This window comes from Triticum urartu, chromosome 4A (genome assembly GCF_056163025.1).
Source record: "Triticum urartu cultivar PI428250 chromosome 4A, HENAU_Tu73, whole genome shotgun sequence".
NCBI lineage: Eukaryota > Viridiplantae > Streptophyta > Magnoliopsida > Poales > Poaceae > Triticum > Triticum urartu.
This window is the reverse complement of record NC_141876.1, coordinates 598,619,239-598,636,294: the sequence shown is the minus strand read 5'-3', so window position 1 is coordinate 598,636,294 and position 17,056 is coordinate 598,619,239. Positions and strand designations below refer to the sequence as shown.

The following is a 17,056-nucleotide window of genomic DNA, read 5'->3' as shown; positions in this document are numbered from 1 at the left end:
AGCATCATCTACTAGTTTCTAGTATCTAGGAGAAACCACATGGACTCACGGACGGGCTCATAGATATATCTTCGTTTCATTTTTAGAGGTACAACACACATTATCAGGTCAGCTCAATATAACACCAAGGCTCAATCTAAAAAAGAAAACCAGGCTCGTTCTTCCGTAAGAAAACACGAAGGCCCATTACGCTCTTCTGTTAATTTGGGCCACGCCAAAGGAGATCCAGCCGACTGCTTGCAGCCCACCACGCGTCCGATGGCTCCCGGCTGGACAGCACGGGGAGTAAAGGCAGACGCTAGTTTGTTTAGTCCCACATCGGCTAGCGAGGAAACGACGAACCTGTTTATAAGTGTAAGCGAGGCAGCTGCATCGTCCCTTCGGGGACATCTGATAAAATTGGAACGATACAGAGAAGATTAGCATGGCCCTTGCGCAAGGATGACACGCACAAATCGAGAAATGGTCCAAATTTTTTTGAGATTTCGCGCGCAGGTCCCTGGAGATCTTCTTTTCTAGCCCCTCACGTGCAGCCGTGCACTGCACTTCTTATCTTATATAAAGGTCCTTGGTGTTTTCATTATCTGCCAGAAGTGCCCTCACGACTGCCATTTCAAACTTGAAGCCACGGGCCTTTTGTTCTCTGGTATTACAAAATACATCCTCTGTGTAATAACTTTTTAACCTTTTGTTTTCTAGTCTACTCAATCTTATTTCTGTCTTTTATCTATATATATACCAGTCTAATATTAATTAAGTTTCATGGTCATTCTTTTGTTGCCATGTCCTCACATATATGATTTTGCTCCTTAATTTGTTTTAAGGGATTATCTCTCAGTCGCAACTGTGTGCTTTGCTCATAATGCAGAAACATGTTCCATTAGTTTATTCGATTACGCAACCATCTAGCGAGCTCATCCAACAACTGTAAGAGAGATGATCATGAAAATTGCTACAAATTAAGGGGTATGGGGCAGCAGTGCCACCATGCATCACTCTTTGTGCGTTAGCATGAAAATTGCTACAAATTAAGAGGTATGGGGCAGCAGTGCCACCATGCATCACTCTTTGCGAGTTGGATTCTAGTATCACTACTGGAAAATGTTGTTTGCCTAGTAACACTGTCCTTGCCGAGTTCCCATTCACGGGGTGTTGGTAAACCTCGCCTTTGCGGACTGGGACTCAACTGAGGACGGCTTTTGTCGAGAGCCTTTCTAAAAAAAACTCAACAAAAGGTAACTACTCGGGGGAGGCCTATATAGTGTTCATATCCTCTTGATTTATCAAAAAGGTAAGTACTCGGGGGAGATAGTAAGCGCCGCACTTTTTGATAAATCAAAACCGCCCTTACTGTCTACCGGTGACGGCGGGTCACTTTTGTTGAGTGCCAAAACAACTGAAATCGACATACCTATCACATCCTTCCGCTTCATCTTCCCGCTATAGTAAAGGCATGCGGCGCCTAACCCCCTAGTTACTGGACATCGCCGCCATCACCATAGTCGCCCCCTCCATCGAGCTTGGTACCCAAAATTTTATGAACGTTGTGGTACAGCGCGTCGCGGCTCCCTCTTTTTGATAATTCAAGAGGATATGAAATGGACGGATGCGTCATATCCTCAACAAAATCGGTATAAAGTGCCCTTTACAATTTCTGGAGATTGTGAAGGTTATGCCTAAATTCAGAGTCGCCAACGTAGTCTCCGATTTTTCCGTGAGCATGAGTACAAATGCACATAGAAGCAAACTATCAAGGAGGTGTCCCCGACGTCCTCCAGTACATAGACCGGTCATATTGTACAATCTCCTTCGGCAGAACATATCGCCCAGATTACATCTCAAACCCCGGCAAATTCGCCCTTGTCGTAGACCCAATCATCGACAGCTGCCAGCTCCCCAAGGTCCTAATGGACGACGAGTCCATCCAGTCAGTGTTGCTGCTGATCCGGCCGCACAGGTGTGTCTGCATCGCCCGTTGGTATGCAGCCCCAGCGTTCTGGAGCCAGAAGATACCCCCAACGCTAGAGGTAGATGTTGAAGGCGTTGCGGTCCCTGATGGGACCGCTGATGCGATCTGCTGGAGTGGCGGGACGCACACGTGGAAGCCATCGTGGCGGTCGATGACGAATGCCAATGCGCCAAAGAAGACGGTGCGGGAAAGGGGGGCTGGTGGGTTGACGTTGATCTGGCCCGTCCTGTCCGTAGTGAAGATGAAGGAGCCGAAAGTTAGGCTTTCTTCCGACGGGAGGCCACGAAAGGTCGAGTTGATCTGATCTGGGACCAGTCTCCGGCCGATGCTGCCCGTGCCTTGCGCGCTAACTGATCTGGGGTCAGATTATGTGAGAACTTGGGTGCGTAACTCTAAAAGTTTTACCATTTCCTTGAAAGGTCATACCAACAACAACAAGAACATAGCCTTTAGCCTCAAACAAGTTGGGGTAGGCTAGAGGTGAAACCCATAAGATCTCGCAACCAACTCATGATTCTGGCACATCGATATCAAGCTTCCACGCACCCCCGTCCATGACTAGTTCTCTAGTGATACCCCAGTCCTTCAAATCCCTTTTTACGGACTCCTCTCATGTCAAGTTCGGTCCACCCGGACCTCTCTTGACATTATCAGCACACTTTAGATTCTCTATGCACTAGCGCTTCTGGAGGCCTGCGTTGAATATGCCCAAACCATCTCAGACGATGTTGGACAAGCTTCTCTTCAATAGGCGCTATCCCAACTCTATCTCATATATCATCATTCCGGACTCGGTCCTTCCTTAAAATGTCATACCAACATTTTAAATTTAAAAATTCAAACTTTAATTGGCACAAGTATACAAAAAATTATCAACGACTTGCAACAGTCTCGGTGCTAGGACTGAGTGGTAGTACTAGCGTTGGGTACTAGGTCCACGCCTCAAATGTGGCCGGACCCAAAGGAGGGAGAGCGGGGAGGGAGGAGGAGGGCTATCAGGGGCGGCGTATCTCATGCAACTGTGGCTGCGGGTGCTCCACCTCATGGCATTCTGAAGGTGTTTGATAAAATGCTTTAAAGAGAGAGGGAGAGAAAGGAGAAGAAGACCAAGTCAATTTTCCTACGTGGCGTTTTTTCCGTGCCAACTCAGCCTGACAAGTTGGTTGGTTAGTGACTGTCATCAAATCGCTTAGCATGTGCCGTCAGCGTTTTTTGTCACTGTCATTTTCTCGGCGCGGTGTAAAGTGTCACGTTTTGTAAAGTGATGATTTTTTTAGAGTTAAGAGGCGAAAGGGGTGGTTCTATGCAGTTTACTCTGTCTAATCTGACTGATACTCCGAAATGTAGGAGATCGTTTGTAGCATTACGAATAAGTGACAGTGTTGAACCAAATATCTCAAATTAAACTACGATTCGAATCTGACTGATACGTGTCAATTCAACGCCGCCGCCGGCCGGATTGCCGATTGGTAATTCGAAATGGAGTCTCGTACGTGGCGTCCTGGCCGACTGGCAGTCGAAGACGGTCTTGGCCCGCCCCTAATTCGAAATGGAGTCCGTCACTGCGGGAGATGTCTATTATATATACCCACGCACCCACCCAACTCCATACCATCAGATCGATCGTCTGTTCCTTCTCCGGCCAAGGCGCCTTCTCTCTCTGAAAGGCAAAGCGCTTGGTGTTTCTTGGATCGAGAGAGATCAGCAATGTATTCCGTTGAGCGAGCAATGGCCAAAGCCGCCGCGTCGCTTCTCCCGGGTCTTCTCCCGACCCCGCCGACGAGGCCGTGCCTCATCATCCTGCCAGCTTCGTTCGCCTCCAAGCCCAAGCCCGGCCGCGCCGACTCCGTCGAGAGGTGGGACGCGCACAAGAAGGACAAGAAGCCCACGAGCCCAGCCTCGTCGTGCTCCAGCGGCTCAAGCCCCGGCCGAGCCTCCTCCTGCCAGCGTTGGGACATAAACAAGCACATCTCCGGCAGCAGCTGCACGTCATCGTCGTCAAGCCGGCGAAGCAGCACGAGCTCCGTCGGGTCCTCGCCGTGCGGGAGGTGGGATAGCAACAAGCAGCTGCCGCCCAGCCGCACGACCTCCGCTGATCGCTGGGACACGCACAAGAAGCCTTGCCCCGCACAAGCTGCCGTCGTGAGCCGGAGCCGGACAGGCGACAAAGAGGACCAGGGGGAAGACACAACGGCGATGGTTCTGAAACCGACAGCGCCGCGCATTGGCCCCATGTTCTCTGGCCCGAGCTTCGTCGCGTCGCCTGACCCAAGCATGCTTCCAATGCCGCCGGCCTTCTTTCGCTCGCGGAACCCGGGACCGGGAGTTGTTCCTGCTGTACAAGCCTTCTAGGGTTACATTAGCTACTAGTTGCTCGTTGGCACTGCTTATTTAGTAATTCAACATGCGCGCAGTTTGTAACTAGTGTGTACTGTCTACTGTGTAGTACTATTGATTTAGGCTGCAGTGTGCATCTTAATTTCGATCTTTTTGAGTTCATGCATATTGATATATAGGAAGCAGCATTGATCGGATTGTACTATAAAGTTCAAGATCATTTGTTGTTTGTCTTCTGATCAGCACTGTTTACAAGCTAGTTTAAGACGAAGGTGATGTTGCTAAACCCTGCCCTAGCTCTCCCTCTAATATAACCTACCCCCCTCTCTCTCTCACCTCGCTCTAGCTCAAGCCGTATCAAGGAAGAAGAAAGCATGAGGAGAAGGGGGACACGGTGGAGTTCTGCCGCACGAACGCCCGCCGCACAGACGGCATTGTTTTCCCTCGAGCACGAACTCGAGCCCACTCCATGTTACAACGGCCATCGCGTGGCTTTATACACGAGCCAGCGCACCAGGCACCAACCCACGCCTCCACTCCCTCTCGATCGCTCACGCTTCGCCCGCTCTGCTCGTGCCCGCGTCGCGCTCCGACGCGCGCGGCCCACGGCGAGCTCCAACGGCAGCACCCTTGATAACGCCACGCGACTCGCCAACAACCTAGACCTAGTCCCACGCACACGGTGCACATCGGCACGCTTGGGTTACATACATAACGTACATGATTTGAATTCAGTCGAGCGTTGACATTGTATGCAGAGATTCTAACCTATAAGGATGCTAGCCGACCCTCCTCCACGGAGCTCCTCCCGTGCGCATCGCTCATGGGCGTCGGATGGGCTTTGACTTTCTCTGCTGACCATTGGATCGGTTGACTGCGTGGTAATAAATTTGACCCGTGCTTGTTTTTCACGTTTGAGTGACTTGTAGCCCTTCTTGGGTGAGGTTCGCCTGGTCCTTCGTGGGTGAATTGGATCGTTGATAAAAGTCAACCTATCCGGTTGCTACGCGTGGTGGTCGAGGAAAGGCGGAGACAACCGGACGTGCGACGATGTCAAATTGTTTGTCTCTTGCACAGTGCGTTCTTTTCCCCCAGTTCCCACAGCCGCCTCCCACACCCCTCTCCTTCCTTCCTTCCTCGCCTGTCACCCGCCACAGCTGCCGCACCCCTCCATCTCTTTTCTCTCGCATCCTCCCGCGTCGGACGCCGCTGGGCTCCTCCCTATCTCGTCTCGGATACAGGGTAGCAGAGAGGAGGAAGGGAGGTAGAACGACGGGGAAGGGGATGAACAGCAGAGAGGAGGAAGGGAGGTAGAGGAACGACGGGGAAGGGGATGGACATGAGCTTCATGCCCAAAATCCAGTCGCCCCAGGCCGTGCCTACACGAGCAGCGCCGCAGGTAGATGCTTCCCCGCCCAACGAGGATGGCGAGGTAGGTGTTCACAATGGCAGCCGAGGTCGTCAGATCTGTCACCATCACCGTTCTTTTGTCGAGGCCGCCGTCGTTCATGTGTTCCTCCTCACCCCCACGGCTAGACGCTAGCGAGGCCAGCCTCCCCTCCAAGCGCAGGTACTTCCTCGCTCCTTTCCGTGCTCTCTCTCTCTCTCTCTCTCTCTCTCTCTCTCTCTCCCTTGATCTATCTCTCTGTTGTACACGGAAGCAAATTTGACCAATTCTCAGTCTAGATTTGACCTATTCCAGTTCTGAGCCTTACTTGTTCATAGGAAAACATGTTTTAGAGCCTATGCACCCGGGTACTCCTTATCCAACCACTCATTCCTGCATCACGATTCGTGCAAATAATTTTCTCTTTTTTGTTTCTCTCATATAGAACATGTATTTGTACTTCAACTTTGCAGCACAACAAAGCTTTCTATGTAGAATGTGAGATAAAACTTACAGATTTTTTGGTCCAACATAAATATACAAAATGAGATTTATTTGATTAAAAAATCTTATTTTTCATATTTATGTCGGACAAAAAAATCTGAAAGTTTTATCTCACATTCTAGTTACAAAGTTATGTTGTACTGCAAAGTTTGAAGTTCAAGACATGTTTTATATGAGAGGAACAAAAAAGAGAAAATTTCATGTAATAAGGTAGTTGTGTAGCACAGATCTCAAAGCAACATTGGAGTGTTAGGATAGTGAGGCCCGGGTGCATAAGCTCACAAAATCTGCATTCCTTGTTCATATGGTTTCAATTGCCGTCTCTCATGTGACGTTGAGAAAATCACATGTATATGCGTATTTTTTCCTCTGTGCCCTGATTTATCTTAGTCCTTATGTCAAAGATACCGGATGTAGTAACAGATCGACGTAGTAACAAATGCAAAGAGAATGGACCTCCTCTTGATTAGCTCAAGAGGACCTGTATAGTGGCTTCATGTAATTTCTTGATTTCCCATAGTGATTTCGCTGGCAATTTGTTAGTGTATTTCTAGCTAAAATTGCATGTATATCTTACAAATTTACATTGCAACAAATTAACAAGAAGTATAGAAGCATTTGTATCTATCTAACATATTTGTATGGTATGTTTCAAAAAGCTCAAGGTTAGATATGTAGTGTTGTATGAGGCTATATTAGGATGGAAGACAATTAATGTTAAAATATTGTTTGAATTTCCTTCGTTTTGTAAACGGCAATACAAGCTATGTTTGCGCCATGATTCTATTCCAATTTTTTTAACAACTGACAATTAACAATTAACGACACATCAAATGTTCCGTATTGAAATGGATCATTTTGTCAGGTTGGATTTAGTAGGTCATAATGGTTTTATTCTACGACAGGATTAATTTTGTTTATACTGTAACCTGTTCAAGGATTGACGAGTTTTCGAACCCTACGATCTTTGCAGACTAAGGTTCAGCTGTGTTCTTTGTGAAATATACGTCCTGCAAGTCCCATGTGTCTTGCGTTGTTTTCGCTTTCCAAGCTACAGGGTTTTGATATACTCAAAATGAGATTCTTTATATGGTATTCGATTCCTCTTGCTATGACCACAACGGGAAATGTCTTACGGTGGCAATATGCTCTTCTATGATGTCTGATTGACTCTTTTTATTAGCATGGAGAATAACTTTTACTTCACTAAGGTTAGTTTCTGTTCACATTGCTTTGTATATAAAAAAGGATTGTTGTGCTTAAAAGGTTTATGACATTTTGGCGAAACATTATTTAGTAAAAAAGTATGCAGAGGTGAACTTTAGAGGTGAAATGTTGTGGATGTTCTGACAGAGAGATTCTTGGACTAACTTTAGCGTCACACCTTATTCAATATCTGGGTATTGGGTTCTACTAATTGTCAGTGCCTTAATTTTTGTTTTTCTCCCAATGTCATGTGATATTTACTGGACTATAATTCACATGCTTGCAAGTCGTCGTCGTGTCTCTCTCTCTCTAACTGCCCCCCTCCCATCGTCTTGGCTTGTAGGTCACCTCCGTGTCTCCCGCCAGTCCACGACATAGCTTGCAATCTAGGTTGTTGCCAAGTTAACTTAGGATGGTAACCTACAATGTACAACCCAAGAGATCGATAGTGTTTATTATACTGTCATGCCTCTACTTCTCTGTTGTATATATAGTTGCTTGTATATCTAATTGGATTGTTCAGATTAGATACTTCTCTATGAAATTACTAATACATGAATTTTGTTTCTTCAGTTCTCTATGAAATCCATGTGATACTTCCACTAGTAGAAAACAGGGCTTTGGTCACAGGGCAATATTCACATTAGTCCCGGTTCAGTCACGAACCGGGACTAAACCGAGACTAATGTGAGCATTGGTCCCGGTTCGTACGGTTAAGGCATTAGTCCCGGTTTGAGACACGAACCGAGACTAAAGGGTGTGATGCCCTTTAGTCCCGGTTTATGTCTCAAACCGGGACTAAAGATTAGATCTTTAGTCCCGGTTACGGCCTGTTTGCAAATTTTTAGAATCCTCAAATTCTAAAAGGAAAAAAAGTTATGCTCAATTTTTTTCAGTTTTTTTTGTATTTTCGTTAAATCTGGTCAAACTATTTATTCAAGAAGTATTAGTGTTATTAAATAATTATTCAAGAATATTAGTGTTACTAAATAATTATTTCAGTTTTTTTGAATTTTTGTCAAATCTGGTCAAATTGTGGTCCAACAATGGTCAAACTACTTATTCAAGAAATATTAGTGTTACTAAATTATTATTTTGATTTTTTGAATTTTGGTCAAATCTGGTCAAACTATTTATTCAAGAAATATTAGTGTTACTAAATAATTATTGTTTTGTACAATAATAGTTTCAAACTCAAACAGTGAAATGTGTGACTTCATGCTCAAGCTAAACTCCCGAGGGTTAATAGGATTGACATCTTACTATTGTCAGGAAAACAACAAGTGCAGACTTGGAAACGAAGGAGAATAGAACCCGAAAGTTAAGCGTGCTCGGGCTGAAGTAGTGAGAGGGATGGGTGACCGGTCGGGAAGTTAGATGATTTGGAATGATGAGGGGTGATTAGAGATTAGAGATTAAATTGAGCAGTGAGGAGGGGTGGATGATTAGAGATTAAATTATAAAATAATTCAGAAATTTGAAAATCGAGAAAAAATTCAAAAAAATACCTTTAGTCCCGGTTGGTAACATCAACCGGGACTAAAGGTGGGTTCGTGTAAGAACCAGGACTAAAAGGGGGGGGGGGGGCTTTAGTAACGACCCTTTAGTCCTGGTTCGAAAACCGGGACTAAAGGCCCTTATGAACCGGGACTAATGACCCTTTTTCTACTAGTGTTCTCTGTTGTATACATGGCATGACAGTATAATTTCATAGAGAAGCTCACAAAATTTAATGCTTTTGATGTCAAATTTAGATTAAATTTATTAACTAGCTCATTCAGGTATTACATCGGAAAACAACATTTGTTTTCTAGATTCAGTGTTTTTTGTAAAAATAGTCGGATGGTGATCATAGTGAAACATTGCATTTTTTATACAAGTTGCTGGTACAATCTGCACCTGGCAAATAAATTTGAATCACTACCTATTTTATCAGGTAAAAACACCAGCATGTTGTTTGAGGTGCATGTATCGGTTGTAGCGAAGTTGTACGTATAACGATGCATTGCTGACCATGGAGCACTCCAAGTCTTGAGGATATGTACGGCAACTTACAGACTTACACATTGCCATTGGCTCCTATCACAATGCAAGTAGTCGATGCTTTAGTGTTGAACTATTGATTAATCCCTCTTTTATCTTTAATCTATGTGATGGTGCCCCTTACCATATATACTTGTTACGCGGATTCAATTGAATGATGTATTCGGCATGCTTGATAGTTATAAAACAAATGTCAAACGATAGCTATTGCTATTATGGAGACGCTTTGAACTATTGTTCATCTGCTATTCAATGTTTGATGCTCCTTCATTATTTGTATACAGAAGGGCTAAAGCTCCAATCATACATGTTTGCTCAAACCTAAAGCTCCTAACTAATGAAAATATTTTGAAAGCAATCATGATTTTAAAGATACATATATTTTTAAAAGTCAATGTATATTTTTCTCAAACACAAAGTCATTGAAAAATGCAAATGTTTCAATGCGAACATGATTTCAAGTGGGTCTCTGCGGACATGATAGCAAGTATTTTGTGCTATCAAATTAAAATGTGTATATACATCTCATTATAGAGAACAATCCAACATGCTGCCTATTAGAGAGGATTAAACCATGGATATTTATTTCATCGCGCACATGGATTTAGCATGCCTCTGCGCCATTTGGCGTAACGGGTCTATTAGTACAATTGAAAGCACGAGTTGTACGTACGTACGTGCATGCAATGCAGTTCAAATGGAGCAGCCTAGCAAAGCAGTCCACGGGAACGGGATGTGGATGTACTTCCATTTCCATTTTCAGCCCGTCATGCACCTGTGGAAATTAGTCCATTGTGTAACCTTGAGTGTGACAACCCTGATTGATGAATGAAAAGTTTTATTTTCGCAAAAAAAAAAAGAACAGACAGTACCCGCAAAAAAAAAAGATTAGCACGCGCAAAAAAAAAGGACAGTCAGTACGCATGTTATCACGTCCGCTCGGCGGAAGAACACGAAGGCCCGTTACGCTCGTCCATTAATTTGGGCCACAGCGAGAGAGATACAGCCGACTGCTTTCGGCCCACCCCGCGTCCGACGGCTCCCGGCTGGACAGCGGGGGGAGTAGTAAAACAGACGCTAGTTTGTTTAGTCCCACATCGGCTAGCGAGGAAACGACGAACCTGTAGGATGACACGCATAAATCGAGAAATGGTCCAAATTTTTTGAGATTTCGCGCGCAGGTCCCTGGAGGTCTTCTTTTATGCCCCTCGCATGTAGTGCGCTTCTTACAGAAAGGGCCTCGATGTTTTCATTCTCTGCCAGAAGTGCCCTCACGACTGCCGTTCTTAACTTGAAGCCACCGGCCTATCCTCATGCGTACTGCTCTTCTCTCTTACAGAAAGGTCCTTGGGTTTTTCAAAACTGCCATTTCAAACTTGGAGCCACATGCCTTCAATTATTTGATATTGCAGATACGCCCGCCCTGTATATGTAATAACGTTTTGAACCTTCAAATCTCCACAAGCACAATAATGAAATCATTACAATGTCTGATACAAAGATTACCATTTGATCTTGCTGGAAATTCCAAAGGCTTGAGAAAGTTATTGTCTGCACTTAATCAGTTATTAGCCTTGATGAAATCAGGACCTATCTATCTGACCCCTACAAGGTCTAGAGACAGATGATATTTGATCAAGGCAACCCAGCACTCATCATTCTTCTAAAGTACTCCGATCAGGCGACAACGGCGGCCCAACATAATCCAATCGACGCAACATCGTTATGCAACAAGGCAACTGATCTCTTCCTAATGTGCAGTAGTTTACTTCTTTTCACTCATGCTGCTGTGCTGAGTAATGCATTGTACGAGTAGCAGTAGCTGGTTGCTGTGCTGTGAGTGATGCCCTCACGGTGGCTTATTTCATTTATCTGATAACCTTCAAAACCAACAGGCTAGTCTAGCCCGGGTTGGTCTCGTTTTTCTTTTATATAACCTTCAAAACATATACAGACACGCAGCAGCACCGTGTCACATTGAAGCGAGAAAAAAAACGACGGTGTTTTTTCAGAAAGAAAAAAAGCCGAACCATGTATTCACATAGGTCAGAGCCAGCAGTCAAAAAGAGAGCAGGATTTGAAGAGAGCTATATTTGAGTTCTTGTCAGGATCAGGCGCAGTACACTACATCTTAGCAGTTGCTAGCACCATCAAGGCCAGCCAAGGCACATTGCCACATTCCTTCCTGCCGGTCTCTATGCAGGCCAAAGAATCAAACCACATGCCCAGACTTGTGCCGACACGCGCCGACGCTCTCATCACGCCGCCTCGCCTCCGATGTTAGATGGATGAAGCTAACACATCCTGGGGTGGGGGCCGACGCCAGCTGGCAGCTTCCCGGTCCCCTCTGTACATCTCATCAGGAACCTGCAAGCATAAGACGGAACCCCGTTACAGAATGGACGACTTGGCGAGCATGTCCTGAAACAGGCCAGACTCTTCACGTGTGCCAGGGAGGAAGAATGCCTCCTGATCAAGCAGACAGAGTTTCCTCCTAATAATTCTCAAAAGCAGGTGCTTTTATATATGAAAAAACTGAAAGCTGCATCACTGAAAATACACAGCATGTACTGTGCGCTATTGGTTCACGAGCAATCTGTTGCTATTCATGACAAAAATAATAAGGTAATACAATAATAAAGTTCAAGAAATGGCTGAATTAATTACGCACAGGTCTGTCCATTCTGAACGCTAAGTTCTATATCTTCTGATGAGCCTGCTACGATTAAGAATTGTGATGCTCTTATGATTAACGGCTAATCGAGTAGGAACGCGTCCTTGCTTAAGACGAGGAATATATCTTGAAGAGAAACTACTCTACAGAATTAACATCGAATGGCACCTACATATATAACATATATAAAAAAGGGTGAAAATTAATGACCTTAACAGTTGGGGTTAGTAGTATTACTGCAATAAATGCATAGCATTCTCATCTTTCAGTTTGGACCGTATCAACCTTCAAATGTCAGGTTTCCTAATGTTAACTACAAGTACTTTGAGTCCCCCGCAAAAAAATGAAACAGTACATAAGTCCACAATCTACACAATGCCCGATCGGACAGTGCCAAAAAAGGATAATTCCGGAATGCCTGACATAACGGTATGTGCTTTGAAAGGTAGTTCACACGTGAAAGTGGAATGGTGAAGTTCTTGCTGGTTGCACAGCTATGTGCTCGATTGGCTTATTATCGAAATATGTATCGAGTATACCCATGAAAAAGATTCAACAGCAGCAGGGAACTGGAAAAGGGATTAATTCAAAGTGCTGGTGAATTTTCTTTATCAAATTTTGTCAAGTTTTGCTCATCAAAGTCTGAAGTGTTCCATTCTGATGCTGGGTTATTTCTCAGTTAGAGCTCAGTAACACAAAAGGAGAAAATTTAGTGAGAGATAAACCTGAAATCATTCTCCTGTTCTACGATTCAAGATGTCCGCCTGCCATAAGGCACTTGATCATCCTACATTGATTATGATGCATCAGCACATATGCATATCACTAAAATTTCATAACACAGCTTGACTCACGCAAACCCTCTGAAAAAAAATACTAGACAGATGCAAAGTACCCATTCACCTGATATATAGTCGGATACACCCACTCGACTCCCCTAGATTGCTCTGCGGATGGCATGTGTTGGCCAAACTGTCCATTATGAAGAAACCAGTAAAAGATTTTCCTTGGTGGCACATGGTAAAAAAAATGTAAATGAAATGTGGTCATGTAGTGTAGCTGAAAAGAAAAACCTGCAATGTGTGGCCTGGATGCAGCTGGTCACCATAATGATTTGGATGGCTAGATTGCACCCCATAACGGCTCTCAAATGATACCTCATTAGCGTTAACTTCTTCCTGGAAGTTATACGGTTAAAATAAGGTCATTGTCAAGATTCTCATATCTGATAAGGAATTTAATAACCAAATATTGATGATAGACACTACCATAAGATCATCAACGCCATGTGCTCTGACATGAGTACCAAGGTTGGAGGCAGTCGAAGAAGAATGTAAAGCACCCTTCTGACTTACATCTGAAGATACCAGTAAAGACTCCTGCCACACAACAATTTAAACTTGATTAGCACCAACAGCAAATCAAATGGAAGGAGTCGATGAATAATCTATGAATAAGGAGGCACCTTGTTTCCACATTGATTTGACACAGACTCCGCGCTTATCTCTTTACTCTTTTTGGGAGGACGGCCGCGGCGTTTTTTGGCTGGACCCCCCTCAGATGAACCAGGCTGTGCATGGCTATCACCATTCACAACAATTGCGCGTTCAGGAGGTGACATTTTCTGCTCCAACTCGCGGCACAAATTATCATCAAGAAGGGTCCTTTTCATGTCGCTGATTAGTTTTAATGCATGCTGATACTTGTCATCTGAAACCATTCCAATCTCAACAAGACGGAGGCACTGCAAGGAAATATGGTCATAACGCTCAACATGATTACTCGATACTAAAGGATCCTTGAGTGGATTATCCAGAGCGTGCAGCTGCTTAAAATCACTCCTCCACCTGTTAAGTACATAGCAAGGGGGGATATCATACACTTGCTGCCATTTAAGCACCGATAACGCATGCCGACAAACAATTCCACTAAACTGAAATAGGCCACAGTTACATTCCATCCTGTTGGTCTCCATACAGTGAACAACCTCATACTTTCTAGTCACTAATCCTGTGCCTTGTTCAGCTAAGTCAATAACTACAAAAGAAGATGGCGATACTTGTTGAACTTGGCAGTCCAGCGTTGATTTTAGCTCATCCTGGAATTTCACAAACATGTTCAGGGTGTACAATTTGGATATCTGCTCTTCCATAGGGAACTTTGATACAAGGACCCTGCCGCTGGTTAATGACTCAAAATCATCCTGTTGCTCCATTTTGTGCTTGTACTGTACAAGAATCATGTAGTTGCTAAGGAACGACACCAATGTGGTTTCATGGCTCACTGAACCATCAAAGAATGCACCTGGGCTTTCCCGGTGGTTAACAGACAGTCCAGCCCAGAAGGCGTCTTTCAGAAAGGAAGGGACCCACAAGTGTCGATTTTCATACAGAAAGATGATCCATTCATTATCCTGAAGGCTAAACCTATTGATCAAGTTCTTCCACCTTGTCTCAAACTGATCATCCTTCAAGGAACCATATATTACTGCCTCCATTTGGACTTTTATTGATTCATATTCTGGCAACTCTCCTAACTTCTCAGCAATACTTCTCACTATATGCCAATCACTTATCCTATGGCGCGTTTTGGGAAACACTTCTCGAACCGCAGCTTTTATCGCCACAGACTCATCCGTAATCATGGCGCCTGGAAGCCTTCCCTTCATACAAGTTAGCCATGCTTTGAACAGCCACAGGAAGCTCTCTGTACTCTCATCCGAAAGCAAGCCACACCCTAACAAAACAAGCTGGCCATGATGGTTCACCCCGAGAAACAAAACCAGGGGCACATTGAACTTACTCCTCAAGCAGGTGGTATCGACCCAAATAGCGTCGCTAAAATACTGGTATGCTTCCCTGGATCTTGAATCAGCCCAAAGAACACTCCTCAGGTGACCCTCCACATAGAAATCCATGACATAGAAGAAGTTTGGCTGCTTGGCCTGCATCTCCGCAAAGAAGCCATTGATAGCCTGAACATCACCCTCCCTGATCTTGAGTCGCCCCCAGTCATCAAACATCGGGGGGGCCTCGACGTCGCCACCGGAGGTGGCGCATTCACCTCTGGCAGCCCTCACCACCAGGTCCTTGCTCATCCCGCTGGGAAGCGTCTTGTAGCACCGCAGGAAGCGCGCTGCCGAGGGGTTGAGCGGGTGGTTGTGGTCGAGGCTGACGTCGGTGAGGTGCAGCATGCCGTCCCCCCAGAGCCTGGCGACAACGGTGGCCTGGCAGTTGGTCTTGGCCGTGGGCCTGGCCTGGTAGCAGGCGTCCTCCTTGCCGTTCCCCCACCTGTTGCAGACGAGCAGGAGGCGGCGGCAGAGGCCGGCCTTGGTGAAGGAGGACTTCTTGACGCAGACGCCGAAGCCGGTGCGCAGGGCGTAGCGCTTGTAGAAGTTGAGCACCTCCTCGTACGACTTGAACACCATCCCGTCCCTCGGCGTCCGGTCGTCCCCGTACGGCGGCGCCCGGTCGGCGGCCGCGTCCAGCTCCACGCTCGCCGCCGCCGCCGCCTCCACCATGGCGGCCAGCTCCTTGCTGCCCGGCGAGGCGTCCTCCGCGTCGTCGTCGTCCTGGTTGCCGCCGAAAGCCAGCTCTCCCTCGCCCGGAATCAGGTCCGCCATCGCGGCGAGCCCCTTGCTGACGGGCGAGACCGGGGCCGGCCCTAAGCTATGTGTAGGGGGGCAATACTGAGCTCTTGTCCGGAAGCTAGTTGGTGGCGAGCCGGAGGACGAGGACGAGCTGGACGGCGGCGAGACGGGGGGACGGGTCCGGCGGTGTCGATCTGCTGGCGTAGGAGCTCGGTAAGACGAGGACGGCGGCAGAGAACGTGTCCGTGGACGGGGCGAGAAGCGGCCGCGCGGGTGGGGATGGGAGGCGGGAGGCGACGGCGGCGGCGGCGGGGAAACCTAGCCGCACGGGAGAGAGGCAGCAACGATTCGAGCCAGCAGAGGGTGGTGGCAGGCGAAGGTAATTTCTCGGCACAGTGAGGAGCATTTTCTGAAAAGGGGGAATGAACCCTTTTAGAACGGACGGTCAATCGCCACCGTGCATCCAATCCAACGGCCTGAGTTTAGGCTATATATATAACCTCTATTCCGCCTCCCGCCACTTATCCAACGAGACCAATGATAAGTACCGAGATTTGCCCATGCCGGCGATCTAACAACGCCTATGGCAAGCAACGTGTCGGGCGTCTCGGATTATCTCCCGCTCCATGTTTCTCGTGGCATTTGCCAATCAATGGCACAGAACACCATCCAACAAGGCTTTCGATTTGACGAGACGTACATCGACCGACACCTCCGAAATCTTGTCGATGTATCACTCTCGTCCGCCATCGTCAGGTGTTGAGCTCATCCCAATTGGCCTCTTTTCCTTTATGGATGACTCCTTCTGCACCCATGACTCCCCTTGACATTTCATCGACACACCCTCCCTAGCTTCCTCCATCTCCACCATAACTCCATCCACAGTTGCTGCTCCATCAACACTTTGTAGGAGGCGATGGTCTAGAAATGAAGAAGCCAATTCATGAGTTTTGAAACTACACCGATATTATGACAAAACAACTAATATGAGTTTGTACTACACATGTAGCCTAGCAGTGTTGAACAAGGAGGAAATGAAATATGCACGGGATGAGAAGTCATGAACCTCTATTATATTATGTACTAAGCATGTCAATAAAAAAATATTACACATGTAGCACGTGGAAGCATATATGAAGAATAAAAATAGAACCTAATGAAAATCGATGTGACAATAATCAAAAGTGAAAACATATGGGATATATCAATGTAACATATGTGATAAACATTCAAGCACTGTTTTGAAACACATGGTACGAATATAAGAAGCACATCATGATGGTGCTTCATGAAATTTTGGACTAAAACTATGGAACATGTCTTTTAGTGTTGAAAGTGTGATTTTAT

General features: G+C 45.9%; 1 protein-coding gene and 1 non-coding gene across 2 annotated transcripts; one reads left to right on the top strand and one right to left on the bottom strand.

Annotated features, from left to right (window-relative positions):
- The first annotated feature begins 374 nt into the window (after positions 1-374).
- LOC125555213 (U6 spliceosomal RNA) lies at positions 375-477 on the top strand. The gene has a single exon (XR_007304647.2). It is a non-coding gene; the product is annotated as a U6 spliceosomal RNA (small nuclear RNA).
- A 10,845-nt stretch (positions 478-11,322) lies between these two features.
- Positions 11,323-16,115, bottom strand: LOC125553118 (protein FAR1-RELATED SEQUENCE 6). The gene is made up of 6 exons (XM_048716899.2): positions 13,586-16,115; positions 13,389-13,499; positions 13,194-13,298; positions 13,024-13,092; positions 12,846-12,907; positions 11,323-11,813 (listed from the first exon to the last, which is right to left on the bottom strand). Exons 1-5 carry the CDS (start codon positions 15,740-15,742, stop codon positions 12,872-12,874), a joined length of 2,478 nt encoding a protein of 825 aa, XP_048572856.2. The 5' UTR covers positions 15,743-16,115; the 3' UTR covers positions 11,323-11,813; positions 12,846-12,871.
- Positions 16,116-17,056: the final 941 nt, after the last annotated feature.

Excerpts from the sequence above, each read along its gene's own strand:
- LOC125553118 (XM_048716899.2), bottom strand. The coding sequence starts at position 15,742 with ATGGCGGACCTGATTCCGGGCGAGGGAGAGCTGGCTTTCGGCGGCAAC. Across the intron at positions 13,500-13,585 it reads CAAATCAATGTGGAAACAAG|GAGTCTTTACTGGTATCTTC; the intron begins GTGCCTCCTTAT and ends GTTGTGTGGCAG. Across the intron at positions 13,299-13,388 it reads ATGGCGTTGATGATCTTATG|GAAGAAGTTAACGCTAATGA; the intron begins GTAGTGTCTATC and ends TATAACTTCCAG.